The 25,668-nt window shown below is 41.3% G+C and overlaps 1 protein-coding gene across 3 annotated transcripts in view; it reads left to right on the top strand.

Moving 5' to 3' along the window:
* Window positions 1-25,668, top strand: part of TRPC6 (transient receptor potential cation channel subfamily C member 6) — a 150,283-nt gene that overhangs the window by 69,105 nt on the left and 55,510 nt on the right. For 2 of the 3 annotated variants that reach the window (XM_039512026.1, XM_039512030.1), the window contains exon 2: window positions 21,253-22,027. In XM_039512026.1, coding sequence (XP_039367960.1) covers window positions 21,253-22,027 — 775 coding nt within the window. Of the gene's footprint in view, window positions 1-13,048; window positions 13,101-21,252; window positions 22,028-25,668 lie in introns of those variants that run through there. The other variant, XM_039512031.1, reaches the window with a different exon arrangement.

The following is a 25,668-nucleotide window of genomic DNA, read 5'->3' as shown; positions in this document are numbered from 1 at the left end:
GCACTGGGAGACCCCCACTGCCCCACTCGCGGCGCTGCCCTAACCTTAACCCAACCCTGCTCCCCACAACTGTAAAAATACAAATAGATACAAATAGAAAAAAGCCTTAAAATAACAATCACGGACATTAGAAAAAGATAAAAATCAAATTCTGACCAGCCTAGTTATTATTTATTAATAGCTTTTAAACTCTGACAGTGTAAAGTGTGTGGTGTATCAGAACTGTAACACTTTCAATAGTTTGCAAGCCCTCTAGTAGGCCTCACTGTCTTCCTACAGTGAGGGAGCTGATAGGGAGCCCTGGGAGGCATTGCCTCCCCAGTGGTCTCGAGGTGTATGTGTGGCACCTTTTCAAGCACATTATGCAGTTGACAAAGGGAGGTGATCATCATGAATTTTCACATGGGGCAGAAGAGTGAGCCCACCTTGCATTCACCCAGCAGGAGGGTCTCCTGTCCTGCAGAGCTGGACCCACTCTCCACTCCAAGTGTTGTGACCTGGAGCCCGGGGTTGTGTGGTGCTGTGACCCTGTGCACCATGTCACAATGCCACTCTTAAATTTGGCCTTACTGCCTCTCCGCCATGACAGAGGGGCAGACCTGAATGGTGCTGTGACCCCTGTGTACCAGGTCACAATGACTGGAGTGGGAAGCCAGGCCTAACTCCATGGGACAGGAGCTGCTGCTGCCAAGTAAGTATGGAGTGGCTTGCTCTCCAGTCCCTGCTCCCTTCTGTGGGGGGCCTCCCCTCCTCACTAGGATTGCAGGGTTGGAGGGAAGGGGTGCTGCTGCAGAGAGGAGGAGGAGGAGTGGCGGTGGAGGAGAATGAGTGCACCTGTTGAATAGGGAGGCACTGCTAATGACCTGTTGCCCCATTTGCAAAATCTGCTGCTGGCCACAACAGCAGCATAAGTATGTAGCTAGGCCTTGCATGCTGTATGTTGTTTATAAACCTGGTTATTTGGACCTCCCTGTGACTGTTTGGTTGCTTTCTGTTGTTTGTTGTCTAAAGAGCAAAAGAGATGACACAATGCATGCTCCCCGTATTGCTCCACAGAGCTAGGCAGGAGAGAGCCTACTTTAGAGTCTAGCCTGCAGCCATGGAGAGTGCAGAATAAGAAGTGAAGGCTAGTGTGTTGGGCAGCCTGGAGAACAGTGCAGCAGCTGAGGTCCGGGTTGCCAGGATGAATGAACCTCTGTAGGTGCTATTAATTATTGCCTTCCTTAGTATGTGTGAGGGGAAGAAGGGCTTCAACTGGGCCACTTGGACAACACCAGAAGGATGAGGCTCAGGGTGTAGAGTCACCTGGAGAGCACAGTAAAAAGCATTCCTCCGAAATAATACTCTTTGAAAAGAATCATCAGTTCATCTTTTGTCAGTGAGTATTTTCCAGCCGTGGCTCATAGTTCCGTGTGTGTTTGTGAGGAGGCCCTGGGGCTGATGGAAATAGGGTGACCAGACAGCAAGTGTGAAAAATTGGGACAGGGGTGGTGGGTAATAGGTGCCTATATAAGACAAAGCCCCAAATATCGGGACTGTCCCTATAAAATCAGAACATCTGGTCACCCTAGATGGAAATGAAGGGTGCTAGGCAGCGATAGAGTAAATTAAGGTTGCCACAGAATTTAGCAGTAGTTGCTACAGAATTCAGGAAAATGCTGCCCTTTAGTGGCTGTGGAATTTGGTTCCATTGTCCCCCAGAGGACATTGGGCTCTACCTACGCTGCTAGGTAGCTAATAAATAATGACATGTCTCCCTAGCCTCTGATTTACTGAACCAGGTTGTTTATGTCTTTAAAATAGTCATGTTTAATTTCATATGTCAATCTTTATTAGACATAAGCCTGAATCAAAACCCTGTCTCTGAACAATCCAGAAGTTCAGGGATCAAAATCTAGAGCAACATTTTGCAACTCAGACCAGTCTCTAATCTTGACACTTAGTTACATTAGCCTCTTTGGCCCATTTTCATTCTTACAGATAAAGTGATTTCATAACCATAGGTCCGTTAACTATACATATAAATTATTGTGGTATTAATTAGATTCCATGCTTCTGTGAAAAGAAACCAGAAACTGAATGACCATAGCATTATTTGGAGAAGTGAACCAAATGTAGTTCCCTCTCCAGTATATAGTCTGTCTGCGTTGCTGTCCTGTCGCCTGAGTAATGTAATCTTCATTATCAAAAGCCAGGTTTATGTTACAAATAAAGACAAAATACTTACACAGAAATGAATTTTTATTAGTTTACACTATTATGGTTTGTGCACTTCATGCCTCGTATTCAAAAATACAGTAGGAGAACTATCTTTCACGTTCATTGTGGGCCCAGATGCCCAGCTGCACCAGAGTCCTGTTCTTCACAGATGAAGAGAGAAGGGGCAAAGGTTATTTTTAGTCCACTGATGCACTCTCCTCTTGCTGGTTTGGCTGGCCAGCGTAAATTAGGTAATCTCAGGTCCCTCAGACCCATGCTGCCAGTATGTCCCCTACATTGGGGGTGGTTTGGGGAAGGATCAGGAGAGAGTGTCCTGCAGCCTGCTATGCTGACCCTAGAGGAGTGGGTGAGTCTATCAGTGTGGGGAAATCCTCTGCGACCCATTTAGGGCTCAGTTACTGAACCTTTGTGCCACCAGAGTACAGATGGACCAGAAGGTGGGTTGGTATCTGTCCTCTGTTACATCTAGGGTTCTTGACAGCCCTTGGATTCAGACACCTAATTATCCAGTTCATTGCATGCCATACAAGGGAATTAAAAAGTGTAAGTTACACCACTTCCTAGTAAAAGTTGGTCCTCATATTCCAAACCATAGGCGCTCTTGTGTTTGCTGCCCTGAAGAATGAACAGCAAGCAGCGTAACTTATCATCAGCTCCATACACTGTTTAAAATTGTGTGTGTGTGTGTGGTTGTAATGAAAGAAGGCATGACTAAAGGAAGCAGCACATTATGAGAGTGTAACTTCAGGGTGCAAGACAGTTTTAAATACACTGCTTTCCCTATGCCTCAACATATTCACTGTAGAAGTGAGACGTAGGGAAGGAGGAGGGATGTGGGGATAGTATGAAGAGGACCATGGTGGTAGGAGTGATGTCCTACTGAGATGTGAATGGACCCTCACTCCACAGCCAGCCAGTGATCACGACGGGACATAGTGGTGGCAGTGCCATCAATCAGCATCAGTATGCTGAACATTAAGCAGCAAGAGGGATAGACAGAACAACAGTATCATCCTACTGAGGAAACAGTGACAAGAAGCAGAACAGAGGGTAAATGCTTATAATAAGGGCACAATTTGACTAGACTCCTGTGTAGACAACTGATATGATAGGGATTTGGTTTGCTAGGGTCAGACATTTGTAACGTCTGCCATACCTGAGATACACAGATGTTCTCGGTTTTGACCACATTGTCAAATGTATAGTTTTTCAGCCCTTAAAGGGCAGCCAGGCCCCTCAAATTGCTGTCTTCTCTGGGGTACTGCTCCATTGTATCTGATGATCTTATTAATGATTTGTATTACAGGAACATCTAGAGGCTGCAACCAAGATTAGGGCACAGTACAAACACACAGTGAGAGACAGTCCCTGTCCCAAAAGAGTCATAAACTAAATAGACAAAAGTGAGAGTGGGAACAGGCACAGAGTGGTGATGTGATTTGCTCAGGGTCACAGAGAAAGTCAGTGGTACACTCAAGGTCCTAGGCCCATGCCCTGCCCACTGTTGCCGCACCTGCCATGTGTCTGTTGCAAGGCTGAGACCTTGAAGAGATTCCTATGGTTTTTTTTACATTTTTGTTATGAAAACATGTGTCTTGCTTTTATTGTTTGTTTTTAAATTGCTTTATAGTTTATTGTGCTGGGAAGGGTAAGACGTGTGTGTGTAGGCACACGTGTGCTCAGCCTGCACTGAAGATGAGTTTGGGGTCAATGGAAGTAATCTATGATTCTCATTTGCAAGGGAGGAGCGTTGCTTATCTCTGCACTAAGGGAGTGACTTGTCGGTTGGGATTGATATTGTCTAGGAGCAGGCTTTGGGAGGCATGGATAACTTGTGGGAATGAGAGGCCTGCAGGGGCAGGAGGCAATTTCTAGGGAGGAGGATTGTTTTGTGGGAGGAAATGGAAAGGTGTGTGTGTGTGTGAGAGAGAGAATTCACAGTTTCATAGATGCATAGATTCCAGGGCCAGAAGGGACCATTATGATCATCTAGTCTGACCTTCTGTGTGACACAGGCCATAGAATTTCCCAAAATAATTCCTAGAGAATAGTTTTTAGAAAATTATCCAATCTTGATTTTAAAATTGTCAGTAATGAAGAGTCCACCATGACCCTGGGTAAATTGTTCCAATGGCTAATTAATCTCACTGTTAATAATTTATGCCTTATTTCCAGTCTGAATTTGTCTAGCTTCCAAGTTCCAGCCATTGTATTATATTATACTTTTCTCTGCTAGACTGAAGAGCCCATTATTAAATATTTGTTCCCCATTATAGACTATAATTAAATCAACCCTTAACCTTCTCTTTATTAAGCTAAATACATTGAGCTCCTTGAGTCTATCCCTATAAGAAGTGTTTTCTAATCCTTTAATCATTCAATCTTCTCTGAACCCTCTCCAATTTATCAACATCCTTTTTTAATTGTGGGCACCAGAACTGGACACAATATTCCAGCAGCAATTGCAGCAATACCAAATACAGAGGTAAAATAACCTCCCTACTCCTACTCACGATTCCCCTGTTTATGCATTCAAGGATCATATTAGCCCTTTTGGCCACAGCGTCACATTGGGAGTTCATGTTCAGTTGATTATCAACCACAACCCCCAAATCTTTTTCAGAGTCACTGCTTCCCAAGATAGAGTACCACATTCTGTAACAATGGCCTACATTCTCTGTCCCTAGATGTCTATATATACCTTTAGCCATGTTAAAACACATATTATTTGCTTGGACCCAGTTTATCAAGAAATCCAGGTCACTCTGAATTAGTGACCTATTCTCTTCATTACTTACCATTCCCCCAATTTTTGTGTCATCTACACACTTTATCAGTGATGATTTTATTTTTTCTTCCATGTCATTCATAAAAATGTTAAATAGCATAGGGCCAAGAACTAATCTTGACAGGAAACAGACCTACTTAATGATGATTCCCTGTTTACAGTTACATTTTGAGGCCTGTCAGCTAGCCAGTTTTTAATCCACTTCATCTGTGCCTTGTTAATTTTATATTGTTATAGTTTTTTAATCAAAATGTTGTGCAAGTCAAATGCCATATGAAGTCTGTTACGTCAACACTATTACCTTTATCAACCAAATTTGTAATCTCATTAAAAAATGTCCTTAGTTTGACAGGGTCTATTTTCCATAAATCCTTGTTGATTTGCATTAATTCCATTACTTTCTTTTAGTTATTTATTGATAGAGTCCTGTATCAGTCACTCTATTATCTGCCCAGAATTGATGTCAGACTGACAGGCCTATAATTACCCCAGGTCATCCCTTTACTCTTTTTAAAAATTGGCATATTAACTTCCAGTCTTCTGGAACTTTCCCAGTGCTCCAAGACTTAATGAAAATCAACAGTAACGGTCTAGCGAGCTCCTCAGCCAGTTCTTTTAAATCTCTTAGATTCAAATTATCTGGACCTGCTCATTTAATAATGTCTAACTTTAGTAGCTTCAGTTTAACATCCTTTAGAGAGATTCTCTGACATGGCCTTTGTGGCCTGCTCTAGTGGTGCTCAGTAGCAGCCCTTCAGCGATTGTCTTCAGGCAGATGAGAGGTTTGACCACATCTGCTGCATGCAGGGATGTGGAGGCCTGGTCTGAAGTGATCGGTTAGGGGGACTTTAACCCTTCACTCCCTTTTGTGGTGGGTGGAAAGAGACCAAGCAGGAAAATACTATGGGTTAGAGAAAAGCCTGGCTCAAGACATTTAATTTTGGTCCTATTGGTTTCACTTTATGGGATTTTTTGGGTTTGTTTTGTTACTAATAAAGTTATCACCATCCATTATTTAAATGATGATCAATACCCCTAGTTTTTCATGTATAACCAAGATCTGGTCGGATGAAATTGCAGGGCCTGTTTGACCAAATCCAATTACGTTATCTATTTTATCTACCTTACTTTATCTAATCTACCTAGTATGGTAGGTGTTTAGACTCCATCATGATCAGCATGATATAAATATCCAGGTTGCAGGGCCGGCTCCAGACCCCAGCGCGCCAAGCGCGCGCTTGGGGCAGCATTTTGCCGGCAGGGCGGCAGCCGGCTCCGGCGGACCTTCCGCAGTCATGCCTGCAGGAGGTCCACCGGAGCTGCGGGACTAGTGGACCTCCCGCAGGCATGACTGCGGAGGGTTCGCTGGTCCCGCGGCTCGGGTGGACCTCCCGCAGGCATGCCAGCGGATGCTCCACCGGAGCTGCGGGACCAGCGGAACCTCCGCAGGCATGTCTGCAAGAGGTCCCCCGGAGCCGCGGGACCGGCGATCGCCAGAGCGCGCCCCGCGGCACGCCGCCCTGCTTGGGGCGGCGGGATTCCTAGAGCCGCCCCTGCCAGGTTGATAGCATTTTTAAAACATTGCCTTTATTAAAGATAAGTTTACAATGAACATTTTAAATTACTTTTCAGGCAAATACAGCATTCTAGTGTGTGTGCTTAATGAGTCTCTCTATATATTAAACTTCTATTGACAACAATCATTGTTATTGTTTGTTATTTGTGTCACGGTTATTTTAGGGTCCCCACTTATGAACAGGAGTCCCATTGTGCTAGGCACTGTACGAACACGTAACACAGAGATTGTCCCTACTCCAAGGAGCTTACAATCTAAGTACAAGATAAGAGACAACAGGTGGATATAACAAACAGATGGGAGAGCACAAGGAAACAGTGAGACAGTACAGGGGAGTCGCATCTTATGCGGGGGTTAGGTTCTAAAGTCAGCACATAAGGCGAAAATTGCGTATAGTCAAATGCTCATTGAGTGGAATGGCGGGTGGAATTGCCCACACTACAGGTACAGTATTTAAATTGTTATTTTTCTCTTTTTTTTTGTTTTGTTTTACCGAGCACCTATAGTTAAAATTGCGTAAGTTAAATGTACCTATGATGCGATTCCACCGTATTGGTTCGTATGATAGGCAGTGGTTTTAGTGCACTATACTTTGTCATCTTCTTTGTAGGCATTTTATTATGGACATCCTACTAAGGAGAGAAGCTGGCAAAGACTGCTGGTTCATATAGATTACAGGGATATGTCGATAATCCTTTTTGTTACTTGTGAACTGTAGAGATATCCATTTTATCCCGTTTGAAGCTGAAAAAGGCATATTTGCCCCTCCATCCCCCTGGGCTGAGTTTTCTATGTTGAGAGATGCAGCACAGAATTTGACTCTATCTAGACAATGTACCTTTAATAAACCAATAGTCTCCAGAAATAGAGTATCAAGTCCATGTTGTTCGTATATAATAGAAGTTTATTTTGTTTTATCAGGAATTAATTTTAGTACAAGAACCCAGATTTTATTTTAAGTGCTTATTTTTCTAACCAGTGGAAGGACATACAAGGAGAAATAGCATAATATTTTGAAGACCGAAGGAAGATATTTTGAGCTATTTTTAAGCTTCTGGATTCATTTTATTTGAAATGTGTAGTAAGATAATAAGGGCCATCTTGTTTGTGTTTGCAGATTTATTAGTAATTTAATAATGCTCTATTTATACCCACATGTTTGTAATATACAACCAGGCCTGTATATGCTATGCTCATAACATGTCTTGTGATTAGTATGATTGGACAAGACTTTAGATTTATTGTAATGAAATACATTCCTGTAAAATTAACCTGACATGATTTTAATGCAAACCTCACCATTCACAAATAAAAATGACTTAGAAAGTGGCATTAAGAAAAGTCTTGGGGATTTCAGTGTTGGGTCTGACATGAGCAACATGGTCACCGCTGCGTCAGTCCATGCCTAATGAGTAGACGAATCACAATTTATCACCTCAGATTAAACTGTCAGAGTCATGCATCAGACCTTACATTTTCTGTTCTCTGGCTGTAGTAGTCTAGTGATCAGACAGATACTGAAGCTGGGCAATTGCCTTTGTGTTAAAAATGAGTTTTAAATATTAATAACTTGTGCATGGATGTAGCAATGTGGACCCTATTTGCATGTTTTTACAGTATAGGAAAAGACAGTTCTGCAGAGATGTGAAGAAATAATGGAGTCTAGCTCTTCAGATGTTGAATAGACAACTGCTGGGCAAGGTTCTTCTGGCATACATAATAACATCCATACAACAGCCAAGGTTCTCAATAATGAGAGCCTAAACTTAGTCTCCTAAATCTTCATCTAAGCACCTAAATGAGTAGCCTGACTTTCAAAAGTATTAAGCAGCCAGCAGCTCCTACATGTGCTTAAGTGCTTTGCTGAAATAGGGCTCAAGTTGCAAAAAAGATGCAGTCTTAATATGTCCCTAAATCACTCTGGCTCAAGGAATAAATAAATATAGAAAGAAAAACTCTTCCCTTCTGCCTGTCTGTCCTAACTTACTTATCTATCCTGTTTAATCTGCTGTATCTACTTTTTTGTGCAGATGTGGAGTGCCCTAGGCTATGGCCTGGTACAGCTGTTCTTGTCTCCTTTTGCTCATAGGCCAGAATCACAATCCTTTTTTTCCACTTAAAAACTTCAATCAAGCAGATTTTCCTAAACTTTATGGTTCTTTTCTTTTGATCAATTTCTTCTGTGCAGGGTCCTGTAGAGACTCTGTGCAGACTCACTTTTCTCATCTGGGACTTATTCTTCAGATCTTATTTTTTTTAACCACATCCCTAGGCTTTCCAAATTATTTTTCTCATTCCTCTGCTTCATATCCCACTGGGGCACTCTGTAACTCAAAGCAGCACCCTGGAATCCCCATACTCACTCCTGTCATATAATGATGATATATTTCATACAAAGCATATCCTATGAAAGATCATGATCTAATGAATTCCATTGTTCTGTCAAAAATATGTATATCATTAATGTATATGAAGCTATGAGATGTTGCTGTATGGTTGTTACTGAAATATGTTGTGAGTTTGGGAGTCGCCCACTGCTAGTTCTCTACTGACAACAAAGGAGGTGAACCACTCCCAGGAGGCAGGTTTCAGAGTGGTAGCCATGTTAGTCTACATAAGTCTACATCAAAATTAAACCCATTGGTTTCAAGGGACCTACTCTGGATTTGTACCATTGTGACTGAGATCACAATCTGGCCCCATATTTACTAACCTAATTGTCTGTATCATTTTAAATTTATTTTTCAACTGTACGAATATTTTAAAGTGAAGTTAGAGCTCTTGAAATATTCCACATTGAGAGCGCTGGCCACAGAAGCGATCTCTATACTTACAGTATATGTACAGCACAGAAGTAGCAGTACTAGCTTCCTCTGACCTGCATGCAGTTATTGTACCCTCCTAGTTGGGAGCCAGTTTATGCCAAATAAAATTTGAATACCTGTCCTCAGAGAGCTAGTTTGAAAGCACTACTTCACATACATCATTGTACAATACTTTCTGGCACTACTAACCTTGGCGACATTAGAGTCTGTAAATAAGGTGAAAGGGTCTATAGCCCATTATTAATCTCCTAAAATATGCATTCATTCTAAGAACTAAATGATCATTCTTAGAGTCAGTGGTGTACTATGAGGCAAGTCAGCAGCTGTAGTGTCTGATGGGTGGTGATGGGAGATATTGTGCCTAGGTAAGGCAGAAGCTCTGCAGTTGTGCACTTACCCCATCGGTGTAAAAGGTATGCTGCAAGCCTCCAGTCAGTCCTGACCACTTGGTACTAGCTCAGGTGCACTGGGTGCTATGGTTTCACCCTGAGCCCAGACTTGCCACCTTTTGTGGTTTGCAGTATTGTTGTTAGTACACTCTCTTTCTCTCTCTCTCTCTTTGCATTCAAGAAGCACAGGCTTTATGATTCTTTACATGTGAGTGTACTTATGGAAAGGGCTCTCCCTACCTCAAGCACACTCATAAAGATGGCATCATAATTTGGCCCTCTGTGTTTATGTATTTTTCACATACTTAAAAGCTTGCAGACATTTCCTTCTCAGATTATAAATATTTGAAGGTAGGTCAAGCATCAGGCCTAACTGACTTTAGCAGAGCTCCTTTAGTACAATATACAATTTAGATAAAAGTTTAGACCATAGCAAATCATATTAGATGAGGTTATACAAAGGAAAAGGAGCGGCAGGGGAATTTTGGATCCAACTCTGAGATAGTTATTAGCTGAGAGACTTTGCTAAAAAGCTCCTGAGGCTGAAACATGTAAAGGGGGATGCACAGGATCATTTCACACTCCAAATAGTGTTTGGTGCCAGATGTGAATTGCCTCTGCATTGTGAATAACAGATTCCCTAAAGAAAGAGGACGACTTGGCCCAAATGGGGTGCTTTTAGCACAGCACATTACTAAATTGGATTCTTCCATCCTGACACCAGCTGAAATGAAGGTTGATTCAGGCAAAAAAGTTATCCCAGCCTTTCAGTAGAAACATTAATACCCAGAAGGTTCCTGGGATGTGGAGCCACCACGGAGATAGCTAGAGATGTGCATTTTAACACAAATCTGGTTGCTAATGGTCCAAATGCAAACATTATCACTCAGGAATATTATATGGATTTGTCACGCCCAGACTCTGGAGGATTTTAGTTCCATAACAAGTTTAGTTGCATAACCAGGCTACTGCATACTAAACTGAACAAGCTGAAATGGTAATATCGTAATGTTAAATAAGTACATTACCATACATTAGTTCTGCTTTCACCAAACGCATAATGAGTTCATTCAAATGGAGGTCATATATTCATCACTCTTTTTTAAAGTATTAAACACTCTTTTTACTTTTTTAAAGTAAAATCATTGTACAGCATGGCTGGTGGCAACACAACTTTTCTAGCTCCATATCTGGCTAGTATTTGTATCTTCTGATATATTCTTTCACATAATGCTTGACTCAAGTGTCTTTAGCAATGTCTATACTTGTGACAGTGTGTAGAGTACAGACATTGCACACCAGCTATCATGGGTATAAATAGTGTAGATATGTGACATGGTTTAGATGAGTAGAGTGTCTTATACACCTGATCCCCCCAGACTCTTTATATACCCAAGCAGTATCTCCCTCATTTACACTGCTGTTTTTAGCAGTGTGTCTTACTGCCTTCTCACTGCCAGAGCCTTTCCTTGCTGTAGTGAAGGGCTCCAGCTGCGGGGAGTTGCCAGAGCCTTTCCCACTGCCTTCCCGCTGCCATAGCCTTTCACTGAGATGTGTAGCTACATATCACAGTGGCAAGTATGAAGGCAGCCTGCCTTTCACTGTGGTGCTAGCTACACATGTAGTGCCTGTACTCTACATGCCACTGTAAGTGTAGAGATAGTCTTTGAATCTGTTCAAGGTTGCAGCTGCTCTTGCTGCCTCATGCACTTTTCTCAAACTTTTTTTTGCTCTGTCTGGGCTCAGTCCTGTAAGGTCTTCTGAAGTGTTGAGCACCCATCACTCGTCTTAACTTTGGTGGGAATTGAGGGTGCCCAGGACTTCAGTGGAATGTTTGGAACCTTGCCCAACCCTATCCTATAAAAGTAGCTTTCTTCTAAACTTTGTGTGTTTGCGTGCCAGCATGTGTGTGTGCATGTGTATGTGTGCCCATGTCTGGACCTTTTTTTACCTTACATTCTCCTTTTTAATTAAACTTTTCCCCTCTTAAATAGCTTTATGGCCTCCACCTTCACCATATTCCTCAGAATTCTATATGCTTCAGTCAGGTAATGCCTTAAGCCTTGATTCATCAAGGTAGTTAAGCATGTGTCATCTTTAAACATGTGAGTAGCCCTATTGAAGACCATAGTATTATGTGTGTGCTCAGATAGTCTGCTGAATCTGGACATTAATCTCTTTTCTAAAGGGCTCCAATGGAAAACCGCAAATCTACTTTCCTAATCTCTCTGTCCAAGTCATAACATTGGAGACTATATAACTCAAGCTGTGCTCTATGTACCATTTTTGATTCTTTAAACTCTCTCTTGTAATAAGGCATCCAAAATCATGCATAATATTCCAAGTGTGATCTTGCCATGGCTTTGTAATAAGCCATTATGATCATTCTAGTTTGTGTTCACAAAAAAATGAATCAATAATAAATGTTGAGGCTCATCTGGTCACTTGTGTAAGGAGGTGGTTGAGGGTTCTTTTGAACTGATGTTACATCAGTTAGTTATATATAATTTTGTGGGTTTTGTATACCTTTTTACATTTACACTTAGAAGCTGTGATGGGCATGTCTTGCAACATGGAATGAAAAAGTTTGTTCCAGCATTTACTATAGTGCAAAAATAATACTTGCATACAGCTTGACTGTACCAACATGAACAAATCTGTGGACACATTCTATTTAGTCTAATGTACTCACTAAACTAGTGTCTATGTGCTGTTTTCAGAAGCACTTTGTTTAAAAACAATTCTGACAAGTATTTAATGAGTGAGAAATAACTTGACCATAGATTTTTGGTGGCTTGGTCATTCTTACTTTCCACAACCAGGAGCCTTTGGGCTCTCCAAACATTCTAGCAATGTGAAAGAACTCTGATCCGCAGCCTGTGAGAATTAGAACTTCTTTCCTGTTTGGCAGTGAATGTGCACACCATCACACCACCAAGTCAGCCTGAGATCTAATATTGTTAGGTATCAATTAATGAGATTCAGTGGGTCATGACTTTTTTGATAAGAAAGAACATTGTAATTATTGGTAATGTAAATTTAATAGTGCTTCTATTTTAGTTCCCCAGTCTTCACTGTAAGTAAAACAAATGCAAGTTAATCAAAGACCAAAGGCTTGCCATAGTCATAGACTTTCAGGCAGAGGCTATGACATGGGTGGCTCTGTTTTGTTTGCTGATTGTGGATAATGTATAGATGCTTTGTTTTCAGAGTGTTGTATTATGGCCAGATCCTGTGACTGACTCTCACGTGGACTTCTGGCTGCTTAGAAACTGTAAAATAAGGCCCTGGATAATATTGAGGTAAACATTTCCTACCAAGTGAATATTTATTACAGGTACATAATTAAGTAGAAATAATCACTGTTGATTTTGTTTTGCTTCGAGTACCAGATTTAATTACAAAACCAGTTCACACTACAATGGCTGTAAATGATGGCAAATTGGTAAAATAGGGTATTTATTTCATACAGATGAAATGCATGTGGGAGGGGAGAATCCACTGGAAATAGATTACACTGGAGTCCCAGAACCTCACCACAGCAGTATGTGCTGCCAATATTTTAATGAGGGATTCTCTCAAAACTATTTCCTCTCAGCCTGTGATAAACTCTGTCATCCAGAGGAAAAGCTAGCACAGAGAGAATCTATGTTTTTGATTTCCCATTTAAGGAAATCCCTTTAGGCTAATCACAACCAAAGAAGGAGGAACCACCACTGGACAAACTTATTTTAAGTGCTCTTTGCTGGAAATGTTTATACTTTGTTCTTGTAAGTCATACTGAGTACATTGGTGGCATAGTAATGAATTGATGTAACTTCAAGTAGGGAAGTGAAATGAAGAGCTTTTTGATCAACTTGCAGGTTTTTTTTACTGGTGAACTTAAACTTAACCTTATTTCTGGGGCAGGGATCATGGTACTGATCCAAAATCCACTGAAGTCAATAGGATTCTTTCCCTTGTCTTCACTGGGCTTTGGATCAGTCCCCATATTTGTTCAGTCCCTAGCACAATGGGTGTCCAATCCTGATTCAGTGTACTAATAAATAATAATAATTTCTACTCACTCACCAAGTAGAGAGCCATCAATCCTGCAAAAGGAAGTGGTGCATGTCAATATGAAAATGTAGCCTGGGAAAGCACCAGGAATAGATAACATACCAGCAGAATTGTTAAAGGCAATTGGTGATTGCAGTATTGATCTCATATGGAAAATTTGCAATGATGTATGGATGACTAGAAATTGGTCAGATGGTTGGACAAAGGGAATAGTTCTGTCCTTACCAAAGAAGGGAGACATAAGAGAGCATAGTAACATTCGTATTATCTTCCCGCATTACGTGGAGTTCTGCTCCATGTAATGCAGGATCACATGAAGCGAATGATAGAAGCAGAACTACCAACACAAGCTGGTTTCAGAGAAAGTTGAGGCATGTGTGATCAAATCACAATCACAATCATCTGTCACGTCACTGAAAAATGCAGGTTGCACATGCAGCCCACTTGTAGACAAGGAGTGGTGATTCAGGAGCCAGAGAAGGCACGTGAGGAGTGATGGTGGACCCTTATTAGCACAGCTGACAACTCATGTATGTGGAAACCCTTGAGATTAACACCTCAAGCAGGGCTGGGGCACAAAGGCCCCATGTTAATATGTGTATAGTATATTGCATCAATCCAGTGCTGAATGACTTCATCTGCTCTCATTTCTTCAGTTACTACTACATGAATAATTCCCTAATCTCTTTGCTCTGATTTCTTCCCTCCATTCACTCTTGCTTTGAGTTCTACTGATTCAAAACACTAAATAAGAGCTTGGTATTTATTATTATTTTTATTATCTGCAGCTGTTTCTCCGACATCATCTGGAATGTCCAGTTGCCAATTCAACCTGAACCTGGTAGAAACTGAACATATGATCTCCCCCTCCGTTAAACCTTGCCACTTCCTTCCTTCACAATCCTCTCAATTATTCTGACTTGCAGTCTTGATGTCATAATCATCTCTCCAACACTCAGGCTGCCACAAAATCTTGACACCTCTTCCTTTTTACAGCTCTAAAATCTGTACCTTTTCTTCTATTCTCACTGTTAAAACCTTAGTCCATGGCTTGGCACTCTCTCTTGTCTTGACTACTGAAACGTAAAGTGAAACATTTTGAACACCTGGGGTTGGCTATACTGCATTTGTTGAGAACAGCTCTATTTTTGCAGTGATTTCTCAGTACAAAATATATCCCATTTTCATGAACAAGAAAAGAGAATAATGTGTAATCTGGGAAAACTGAGCTTTTAACCCCCTGCAGAAACTCATTTTCAAATTGATTTGGCCTTCTAGAATTACATCTCTAGTATCCAACATCCACTACAATTTTGTGCTCTCCCCCCTCCCCATTGTAGCTCAATGGCACTTATTCCTTTCTTACACATTTTCATAAAATACTGCAGGTTGCAACAAAGCAATATATACAGTATTCTTGAGATATTGCTTACTCATGAACATAAACTCAGATGTTAAACAAGACTTGGCAAAAATAAATCTCACCTCTTAAACTAGAAATGAAAACATTATCACAAAAGGGGAGGAAAAAGACTCAGACCATTTATGTAACTATGGTTCCTATAAAGCTTCTCTATCGACCAATCTTGTCCAGAAGAAGAAATCTTTTCCAGCATTGTTTTTCTTCCAACTTGCCCATGTCACCAGTCTATAGATAGAACAGTTTTCCAAAACATAGCCACAGAGTGGTGTAATGTACTTGTAGCTAATAATATGTTATAACTAGAGACCATGACACTGGCCATTACCCAAAAAATACGAAGAAAGGGGTCTGATTATAAGATTATTGATGAGGTTTAGGGCTATGAATATGTGTTCAGACAAGGGGAAAAGGGAGTTAGAATTCCCCTATGGCTCTACATGGGCAACATGAACAATGGTTCAGGCACAATGGAGAAAACAGAGTTACTCATTTTAGTGTTAAATAAAAGTTTAACCTCAATTGCGGGTTGAAAATTTTCCATTGAAAATTTGTTTGACAGAAAATGGCTTTTTTATCTAAATGGAAACTTTTGTGAGAATCATCCATTTTTAACTAAATTTTTCAGGTTTTCAAGCCCCCACCCCCGCTTGACAATGAAAATGTTTATGGGTTTGATGCCATTTTTTTCTTTTCTTCAACAACACCCTCCCCACACACATGCACCCACACACAAAATCAAAGAAAAAAAATCAGTGAAAACAAGTTCTTGTTTTTGTTGATTTTCTTCAAGGGGAAAAAAATTCGCACCCAGGAAAAGACAGATGTTTGAGAAATCATAGCATCAGGAAGAAGTTACAGAATTTGGCAAGAACATACATATTGGTGGAGAAGGATGAAAGGAGGCAGTGGAAATAAGAATAATAATAAGAAAAACAAAAATAACATTTGACTTCTATAGCACCTGAGACTGTGAGCCTAAGGGAAAGAAGGATGTGGGGTTGCCAACTGTAGTAGACAATATTGAAGTGAGGCATGTGGAGAGATGAAAGGTTTAATTTAGAAATGCTTTGTGCAGCGGCACATCCAGGGAGACCTTTGAGAAACAACTAGAGGTCAGGTGTGCAAGCCTGGGCAAAAGAGATGAGGGGAAAAGAGTAGAGAGGTAGAACTGTGAATGATGCAGATATAAGTGGTATCTGAAACCATGAGAATGGATGAGATTGCCTTGAGAAAGAACAGAGAGACAAGAGGCAAAGGTTGAGAGGATTCAGATTACCAAGAGACAACAGAGAGAGGAGAGAGGAACCACTTAAAATGATGGAAAAAGGTAAGAGAAGCCAGGAGAGCAAGATGTATGATGAAACTCCGACATATGCCTTGGATTTGCTTGGTGTATTTTAGTGACCTTGGAAGTAACAGGAGCAGAGAAAGCCAAAAAAATGGTTGGAAAGGAGAAAATCTAGACAGAGGAAATTGACAGCAAATTCCAGAATTTTAAGAGACAAGAGGAGGAGGCAGATACATTGGTAGTTGTAAAGAGATGTTTGTTTGTTTTTTCAGGATAAGGAACCCAAAAGCATACTTGTAAGGCCGAAAAGAAAGAGCCTGAGTGCGGGAAAGATAGATAGGTTAAAGATAAGGAAGAGCAAAGAGATGTAAAAGAGGACAGCAGAGGAGGGTTTCTGCTCTATCTGCCTCTTGGCTCCTATTCTCTCTTTCCTTCCAGCCCCATTCCTTACCTTGCTGCATTCTTCCACCTCCACATTGCCCAGCCTCTAACAGCAAGAGCACTGAGAGCACAGGAGACAGTCTCTCTGCTTGCAGTTCCTGTGCCTAGCACTATAGCCACCACTGGTAACTGCTCAACCCCTGCAACTCTAGGGAAGGAGTGTGTGTGGAAACTCAGAGGGCATCTTTGAAGAATTTAGCTGCCACACTCTAACATAGCTCTACTGAGCATGTGTAGACTGAAATTTTTCAGAGATTTATACTTTAGCCAAATTTGAGCAAATTTTCAAGGTGACAGCAAAAGGTACATCCTTGACTCCAGAGCATTCCACTGCAATATGTCAAGTCCCTATGCCAAAGGATGGAAACATTAGCAATTTGGTTGTAAGAATATTTTAAACATCTAAAAACTAACCTATTTTCCCTTAAAATAATTCTCAAAAATGGCTAATCCCATTTAGCTTAAATTTTCCAAAAACAATTCAGCCTGAGGCAGACACCTGGCATAGAAGATTTCAGCTCAAACAGTTAAACTTTGGCAAATATATAAGTAAATGAAAACAGGTTCTTATCATGGAAAGTTTGGGTGAACTTTAACAATAGATGGCACTACCAGCTCTGCTGATAATAAAATCATTGTTAATAATTGGGTTAAAGGGGCAATGACAGGGTTAGGGCAAGACAGTAGTTGGGATTACTCAGATTTAGATGAAGGAGATGGTAAGACTGAGGAGGAGGAAAATTCCAGTCGTCAAGTGTCAATTTCATTTGCAAATGTATTCTCTGAAACTGAGTTTATGAACACATAATTGATTAAGTAATATTTTATTCTTGTAAAATCATAGGATTATAGACATGTAGGGCAAGAAAGGACCTCAAGAGATCATCAAGTTTAGACCCCGATGCAGAGACAGAACCAAGTAAAGCTACACCATCCCTGACAGATGTTTGTCCAACCTGCTGTTGAAAACCTCCAATGACGTGGATTGACAACCTCCCTTGGAAGCTTATTCCAGTATTAACTATCCTTATAGTTAGAACATTGCTTCTAGTATCTAACCTAAACACCCCTTACTACAGATTACTTCCTGACCTACCTTCAGTGGACCTGGAGAACAAATGACCACTATCCTCTTTATAACAGACCTGAACACATTTGAAGACTTATCAGGTTCCTCCCCTGTCTTCTTTTCTCAAGGCTAAACATGTCCAGTTTTGTTACCCTTTTATCATGAGTCAGGTTTTCTAAAGTTTTGTTGCTTTCCTCTGGACTCTCTCCAATTTTTCAATATATTTCTTAAAGTCTGGCACGCCAAACTGGACACAACACTCCTGCTGAGGCCTCAACAGTGCCAAGTACAGTGGGACAATCACATTCTGTCTTACATACAAAACATATTTAAACACCCCAGAATCATAATAGTCTTTTCGCTATGGCATCGCATTGTTGACTCATATTCAATTTGTGATCTGCGACATCTCCCCAGATCCTTTTCAGCAGTATTATCACAAGCCAGTTACCCCCTACTCATTATTATTGACAGAACTGTGGTCGATATGAAAATAACCTGCAATATCCTAGACAACCCTTACTGAATTAAGTTAAACCTTATTGAATTAAGTTTAAATATTTTAAGAGTTTGTTTTATTAAAAATGAAAATGTCTATGTACTATTGAGGGATTTCTATGGAGGAGGGGGACCACAGCCCTCCAGGAATTAAGAACAGTGGTGGGTGGTTAGGCAAATTCACTCAGGTTGTAACAACTCCAGAGAGCTATTACCAGTTGGAGAGAAGCTTATATTTACTAGTTCAAATTGGATTCTCCAGGGACCTACAGTTTAAATTAACTGTAGTTAAATAGCTTGAGTTAAAACTGATGCAGGGTCTTCTTTCCAATCCAGCAAATGGACAGGACCTCTGGTCTAAGGGGACTTGAATCTTTGGAAAGGGTTGGAAGGTCTTTGGCCCACCGACACGCTATAAGATTTGAGAGCTAGTTCTGAGTAAAAGCTGTTACGAACTGGTGAGCACAGGAAAAACCCCTCTATTGGGGGTTTGAAGGACTAAGGACCAACCAGAACTCTTGTTGGAGTTATGGGATTATCTCTGTTAAGCTTATTAGCATAAACACAAGTTCTTTTATTGTTTTTAATATGTTTTCTCTGTAATGCGTCTACCCTCTGCTGAAACCCTTGTCAAAGAAATGTGCATTACACTTGGAGCGGAAAGTGGTGAGGTTCATGATGGCCCTTCCCAAATCTCACCTTAATTACATCCCTTGCCTATCCTTCTTTATGTTATTGTTCTCTTTTGGTGTAAATGAAACTCCCATCAAACCCCTCACACTTGTGCCCATTTACATCAGCAGAGAATGTGACCCCGAATTAAATGTTTTGACACAGTTTTATGGAAGAAGATACATATAACGAAGTTGTATTCTATGCATTGTTGCAAGGGCAGCCATTCTTACTGAAATCAACAGGGGCACTGGAAACTTGTTGGGCTCAAAGATTGTAACTAAACTGCATATAAATGTAAATGTTTTTAAATATCATTCTATACCATTATATTTACTTATTCTTACAATTTGTACTTGATAATTAAGTGTCTAAAATCCATTTTTTCATGTCTGAATACTGGTGACATCGTAGCAGAATTTTCAGAAGCTTTCTAGATCCATTGCTAGCTTTGAGCACTCAGCAGCTGATCTTCATGTGACCTGCCACGTGCTATTTATCCATCTTCTCACTGGTCAGCCCCTGCAATGATGGCCTACCACCATTTCTTCCATAATATATTTCTTGATATTATTTTCATCTCTATGCCTGATGTGACTAAGGTACATAAGTTTGCACCTGTTGAGTTCCAACAGCAGGGTCTGTTTCTTTCCAATAATATTTCTAATATAAGCATTCATCTTTGCAGTACAGATGATACACAAGAGTCTTCACCAACACCACATTTCAAAGTCTTTAATTTTCTTCTTGTCAGGAGTATTAATTTCCTACAATTTCACCAGATGAACCTCCATACACATTGAGATGCCTCTTTTGTAAGGAAGGCCATGGCTGAGCGAGCTACTCCTAGTCTTCTTTCAATTTTACTGAACAGCCTCCTTGGTTGGAGATATATGATCCCGGATAACTGAATTCATCTACTGCCTCTACAACTTGACTGTTAATTGTGATATCCGTTTGCATCTTGATTTTGTTAATAATGGCAGTGTGCATCTATTTTGTTTTCACCTCACTGAGGGACAGTTGCTAACTGTTTTAACAGACTCCAGCCTTCATTGCATTGCATCAGTGGTTGTAGCAGAGTGTCATGTCATCAGAGTATCTCAAGCTGGTAAAGAGGAAATCCAGTCCTACAGAAATCTCAATTCCATCCACTTAGTCAGAACCTTCTAGGGCTTGTCTCGTAATAAATTATACATACATGTTAAAAGTCTTGAGGACAGAATATCTCACACCCTGCCCAATGCAAAACCACTCACTCTCACCTGTTGCTGTTCACACTATGGTCTGCAGTTGATGGTAGAAACTTGCAATGAGTTCAATGAGATGCTTTGCAGTCCTTATGTCAGCCAATATTCTCTAAGGATGGTCACATCAGACAATCTGGAAGGCTTTTGAATAGTCAGTGAAACACATAGTCAGTTGGTGATTATATTCTGATGTTACCTACTTTGCTGATTTTCTGGACCAACCATTCACACATGAGACAAATGTGGGACGAAGAATGATGAGTCTCAGTCCTGTAAAATGATGAGATGTTTGCCTGTTATCTGTAGAATTAAAGCAAATAATGGAAAGTACTGGAAAGAACGACCATGGTTCCCAAGCTGGAGTAACTACACTGTCTTTATAGTCGTTACTCCAGATTTACACTGGTGTACCTGAGAGCAGAATTTGGTTCAGTTTCTCTTTCTAAATTCAGATGTGATAACTGTGGGTGAGGAAAAGAAGGAAAAGAAGTGGGGTCTTGAGATAGGAGTAAACTATGGGATCCTCCACTGAAGCAGAGAGTAATAAAGGTATCCATTCCAGACCTGTACGGCTATAATGATTATACAGTGCAATAAAGTAAGCTTTATGGTCTCACTTCTGCATTAAAAAGTGCACAGCAGATAACTGATGGGAATTTTTTTTTAGTATTAAGATTTATGTGTCCTCCCAAAGGGTAGGTTAAAAATGCATTTTGCATATGAAAGCATTAATGATATCTCTCTTTCCATGCAGTCGAGGTACTGAGAATAGGCTGGCAGTTCGACGACAGACCATACTCCGGGAGAAGGGCAGAAGGCTGGCCAATCGAGGACCAGCATACATGTTTAATGATCGTTCCACAAGCCTTTCTCTTGATGAGGAGCGTTTTTTGGATGCAGCAGAATATGGGAATATTCCAGTGATTCGTAAAACGCTGGAAGAGTGTACCTCACTAAATGTGAACTGTGTGGACTACATGGGGCAGAATGCTTTGCAGCTTGCAGTCGCCAATGAGCATCTGGAGATTACAGAACTTTTACTGAAGAAGGAGAACCTCTCCCGGGTTGGGGATGCCTTGCTGTTGGCTATTAGTAAAGGTTATATTCGGATAGTGGAAGCCATCCTAAATCATCCTGCATTCGCTGAAGGCAAGAGACTTGCATTAAGTCCCAGCCAATCAGAATTCCAGCATGATGACTTTTATGCATACGATGAGGATGGAACCCGGTTCTCCCATGACGTTACCCCAATCATTCTGGCTGCTCACTGCCATGAATACGAAATTGTCCACACCCTTCTGAGAAAAGGTGCTCGTATTGAAAGGCCACATGACTATTTCTGCAAATGCAGTGAGTGCAGTGAGAAGCAAAAACATGACTCTTTCAGCCATTCTAGGTCCAGAATCAATGCCTACAAAGGTCTGGCGAGCCCTGCTTACCTCTCCTTATCCAGTGAAGACCCGGTAATGACTGCCTTAGAACTTAGCAATGAGCTGGCTGTGCTTGCAAACATTGAAAAAGAATTCAAGGTAAGTGTATGGTCAACAGATTCTGATTTGTACAGAATTAGAGAAGTCAGTTAAATGTGCTCCCGACAGCCCCACTCCTTCTAGGGTAATAACTAGGAGAAACAATGTGGAATGCTAATGGTAAGGATGGGTGATGCAGAGCGTCACAAATAGATATGTCGCTCACACTCTCTTTGGCAGTTGCCAGGTATTGAAGGAACACGGAACATGGTACCTTCTCACCCATAGAAGTGGTCATTTTGAGACAGGGCCATCATCACACTGGCAGGGCAAAGTGAGGTAACTTGTACCTGTTTTGTGGACTGAGATCTTCAATCCCCAGGAGTCTGCTTATTGCTCTATGTGGGCTACCAGTATTGCAGTTCATAGTGTGGGGAATGGGGTGATAACACTGAACTGCTACTCCCCTTCTTGCACAGGTGTGTGGGGACTGGGAAAGCAAGGAAGGGGAATGGGCACAGCCTTGGCTTTACCCCCACTAGGCCCTGGCCCACTGAGCCTGCACAGATGGGAAAATAAGCTGCTACAGGGTTAGGAAGATGGTCAGCTGAGGCTGAGCATCCAGACAGTGTAGTGCAGCACTGTGGTATTGGCTGGCTTAAACAAAAAGTTCCCTTTATCCTCACCCCTGGGTGGGGTAGGGTCCTCTCCTGACTCCCACCAGGGTCACTGTTCCTTGGTCTGGAACCCTCCTGTGGTCACTCCTGGTTCTCTATAGTTGGCACTGGGTTGGATCTCTCTCTACTGGAGGCTGCTCTTCATGGTGCTGGATTGGCCTGGCCCAGGCAGCTAGATGTCACAGCTGTCAAGAGCTCCCTCCGGGGGCAGTGGGAGTTTAGCAAGGACTCCTTGAGCTGAGCTGCCTGGCTCTCCACTTCCAAACCAAAAACTGAAACTAAACTATCTCTCTGTGTGTCTGAGTCTAGCTGTCCCCTCATTGGGCCTCAGCAGCAGTTTCTACTTCCTTCTGTCCCCATCCCTGACTCCAAGCATGCTGCCAAATGAGGTCAGAGGGCTCTGATAGCCATTATATTTGTAGTTGTTCTGGTAGGGTCTTCTTAGAGACTCAGTCTGGAGCTCCAGGAGCCGGCAAACTCCAAATGTGTGTGGGGGGAGGGGTTAAATCTACGTTATGTTAATTACTCCTAATTTATGCTGATAAATGAATTGCCTGAGCTCCAGCCAGGATATAAGAGAGTTTGGTCATGGTGGGTGAAAGGGAACTAGAGGCTGGGACAGCGGAGGTTCTGCAGGGAAACCTTAGGAAGGGCATAGCTGTTTGAGTTTGTATGTTTTGTTGTTGTTTGAGTTGTCAGTAAGGTCAAAGACTGGGAAGTGTGCATATATCGACAACACGCTAGATCTAATTCTGGTCCCAGTGAGGCCAGGATTTCACTCAGGCCATATCTACACTTGGTCAGTCATTTTGCTGTAAAAATAAAATAAAATAATAATAACAATAATGAAACAATAAATTCACACTCCTGTGACTCTTTTGGGTAATGATGATTGCTAATTTAGCTCCTGAACCACTGAGATCTGAGTATTACTGCTCTAAACCATCCCTCCTCTTTCTGACTCCCATCACTTTGTGCTACAGCTTTACACTTATGGGCAGCGGATTTACAGATATCAACCTCTATATAAATAATAGACTAAAAATATTTGAACATTCATGAGTATTTATCCTGGAGAATGGTGTGCTATTTCAAATCATTATTTGATAGGCAAAACTTGCCATCGGTAACTGAGTTGCTGTGCACTGGGGCTTTCCATGGCAGCTGGGTGACACTACCCTTCTTTCTAGGATATAAGCCATCAGCACACCTGTGCTGCTGCTGCAGCCACCTGAAGGTTTCATTAGCATCCATGGCTGGTGCATAGCATAGGGGAGGGGATGGATGAGTCTGCATAGTCAAAGTGGCACCAACTTAGTACACATCGTCCTCCCCCTTTCACACTGAAAGTATGCCTACATCACTAGCCACACTGGGTATGTCTACCCTGCAATTAAAAACCGTACCAGCTGACTCAGGCTCGTGGCGCTTGGGCTAAGAGGCTGTTTAATTGTGGTGTAGATATTTGGGCTTGGGTGGCAGCCTGAGCTCTGGAACCCTCTCACCTCACAGGGTTGTAGAGACCAGGCTCTAGTCTGAGCCTGAATGTCTACACTGCAATTAAACAGTCTCTTAGCCCAAGTCCCGTGAGCCCAAGTCAGCTGTCTGGCCAGCTGTGGTTTTTAATTTCAGCATAGACATTATTTACTCAGTGACATGATCATTCATTGAGTAAAAAGCATCACCCCATTTTTCAGTGTTGATGGATAAATATGGAATTTTATAAAAAGTAGAACAGAAAAATCCCCAAACACAACCTTCAGCTGGTGAAAATAAAGCAGGTTTAAAAGTACAAAAACATTCTTCAAGGCAGGGAATGTCTGCTACTCTGTGTCTGTACTATGCCTAGCACAGTGGGGCCCCAGTCTTGGTTAGTCAGGGCATTACTGTAATAATGGGCAATGCAAATGGGTAAGACATGAATGGGGGTCCAAAATGAACTGATCAGGAAACTGTTCTGGCAGTCCATCTCCAGAGTGAAGAACTCTTTCCTTTGCAAGGCTTGCAATTGTGCAGTCACACGTGTTGAATTTTACACACCTGAGTATTCCAATATAAATCAAAGAGGCTACCCATAGGCATAAATGTATATATCGAACCAGAAAATATAGCTATGTACATATATCAGTCCAATTACTCAACAAGGGCAGGTTCTTTTTTGTCCACATTTTTTAGAGAGGTTTGTTACTTGGCTGAGTCCTTGAATGCCAGACTTAACCCTAGATCAATTTACAAGGTCTAGTTATAAAAGGGCATACAGATATAATCTTAGCTATTGCAGCATAAGCAGTTGCACTCCAATATTGAAAAGTTCATCTTAGAGTTGAAGGGTGAACACGGATTTTAACCATCTTTCCTGACACTTCCAGGCAAAGGGAAAACACAACATCAATTTCAACCATAATCCTGGTGGAACAGACAAATTTAAAAAGAGATATTAGTCTCAAAACAAATTCTATTTGGTGTGCTACAGATTTAGGTTTTTAATTAATATCTATATATTTCCTTCTTGAGAGATATAAAATGGGTGAATCTGCTTTCCACATCCATATTGGTATACAACTTGTCATGCAGTTGTAAATTTTTGTGCTTGGCTTCTGGCATCTTCTTTGGAGAGAAACCACCTTAATTTTCATTGCCACTTTATGACAGATTCGAGATACCTAGACTTAGATGACATTATTAAAAAATGTGTTTGGGTCTTCCATTTTTGGACAAATATCTGATTGAAATTAAATGTGAAACGTGAATGCAGTCATTGGCTAATCTATCCAAGTTACAAACTGATGCTATGGTGTTGCAAAGGAATACCAAGCAACGAGCCGATGGGCTAGTGAAGAACAAGCACGTTGGGGTATGTCCTCAGAGATTATCATGGGAATACAGAAAGCCCTGAATTTACCACAGAGAAAGTTAGTCACCTGCCTTTCAGGGTGCTTCCAGATGACAGCTACTAGAGTAGGAAAGATTCAAAGGAGAAGAAGTGAATAGAGAAAAGTTAAAAGTGGGAGCAGCAGGAATACT

Source organism: Mauremys reevesii, linkage group 1 (assembly GCF_016161935.1).
Source record: "Mauremys reevesii isolate NIE-2019 linkage group 1, ASM1616193v1, whole genome shotgun sequence".
Classification (NCBI taxonomy): Eukaryota; Metazoa; Chordata; order Testudines; family Geoemydidae; genus Mauremys; species Mauremys reevesii.
Note: the sequence above shows the minus strand (reverse complement) of the source record. Positions and strands in the feature narration are given on the sequence as shown.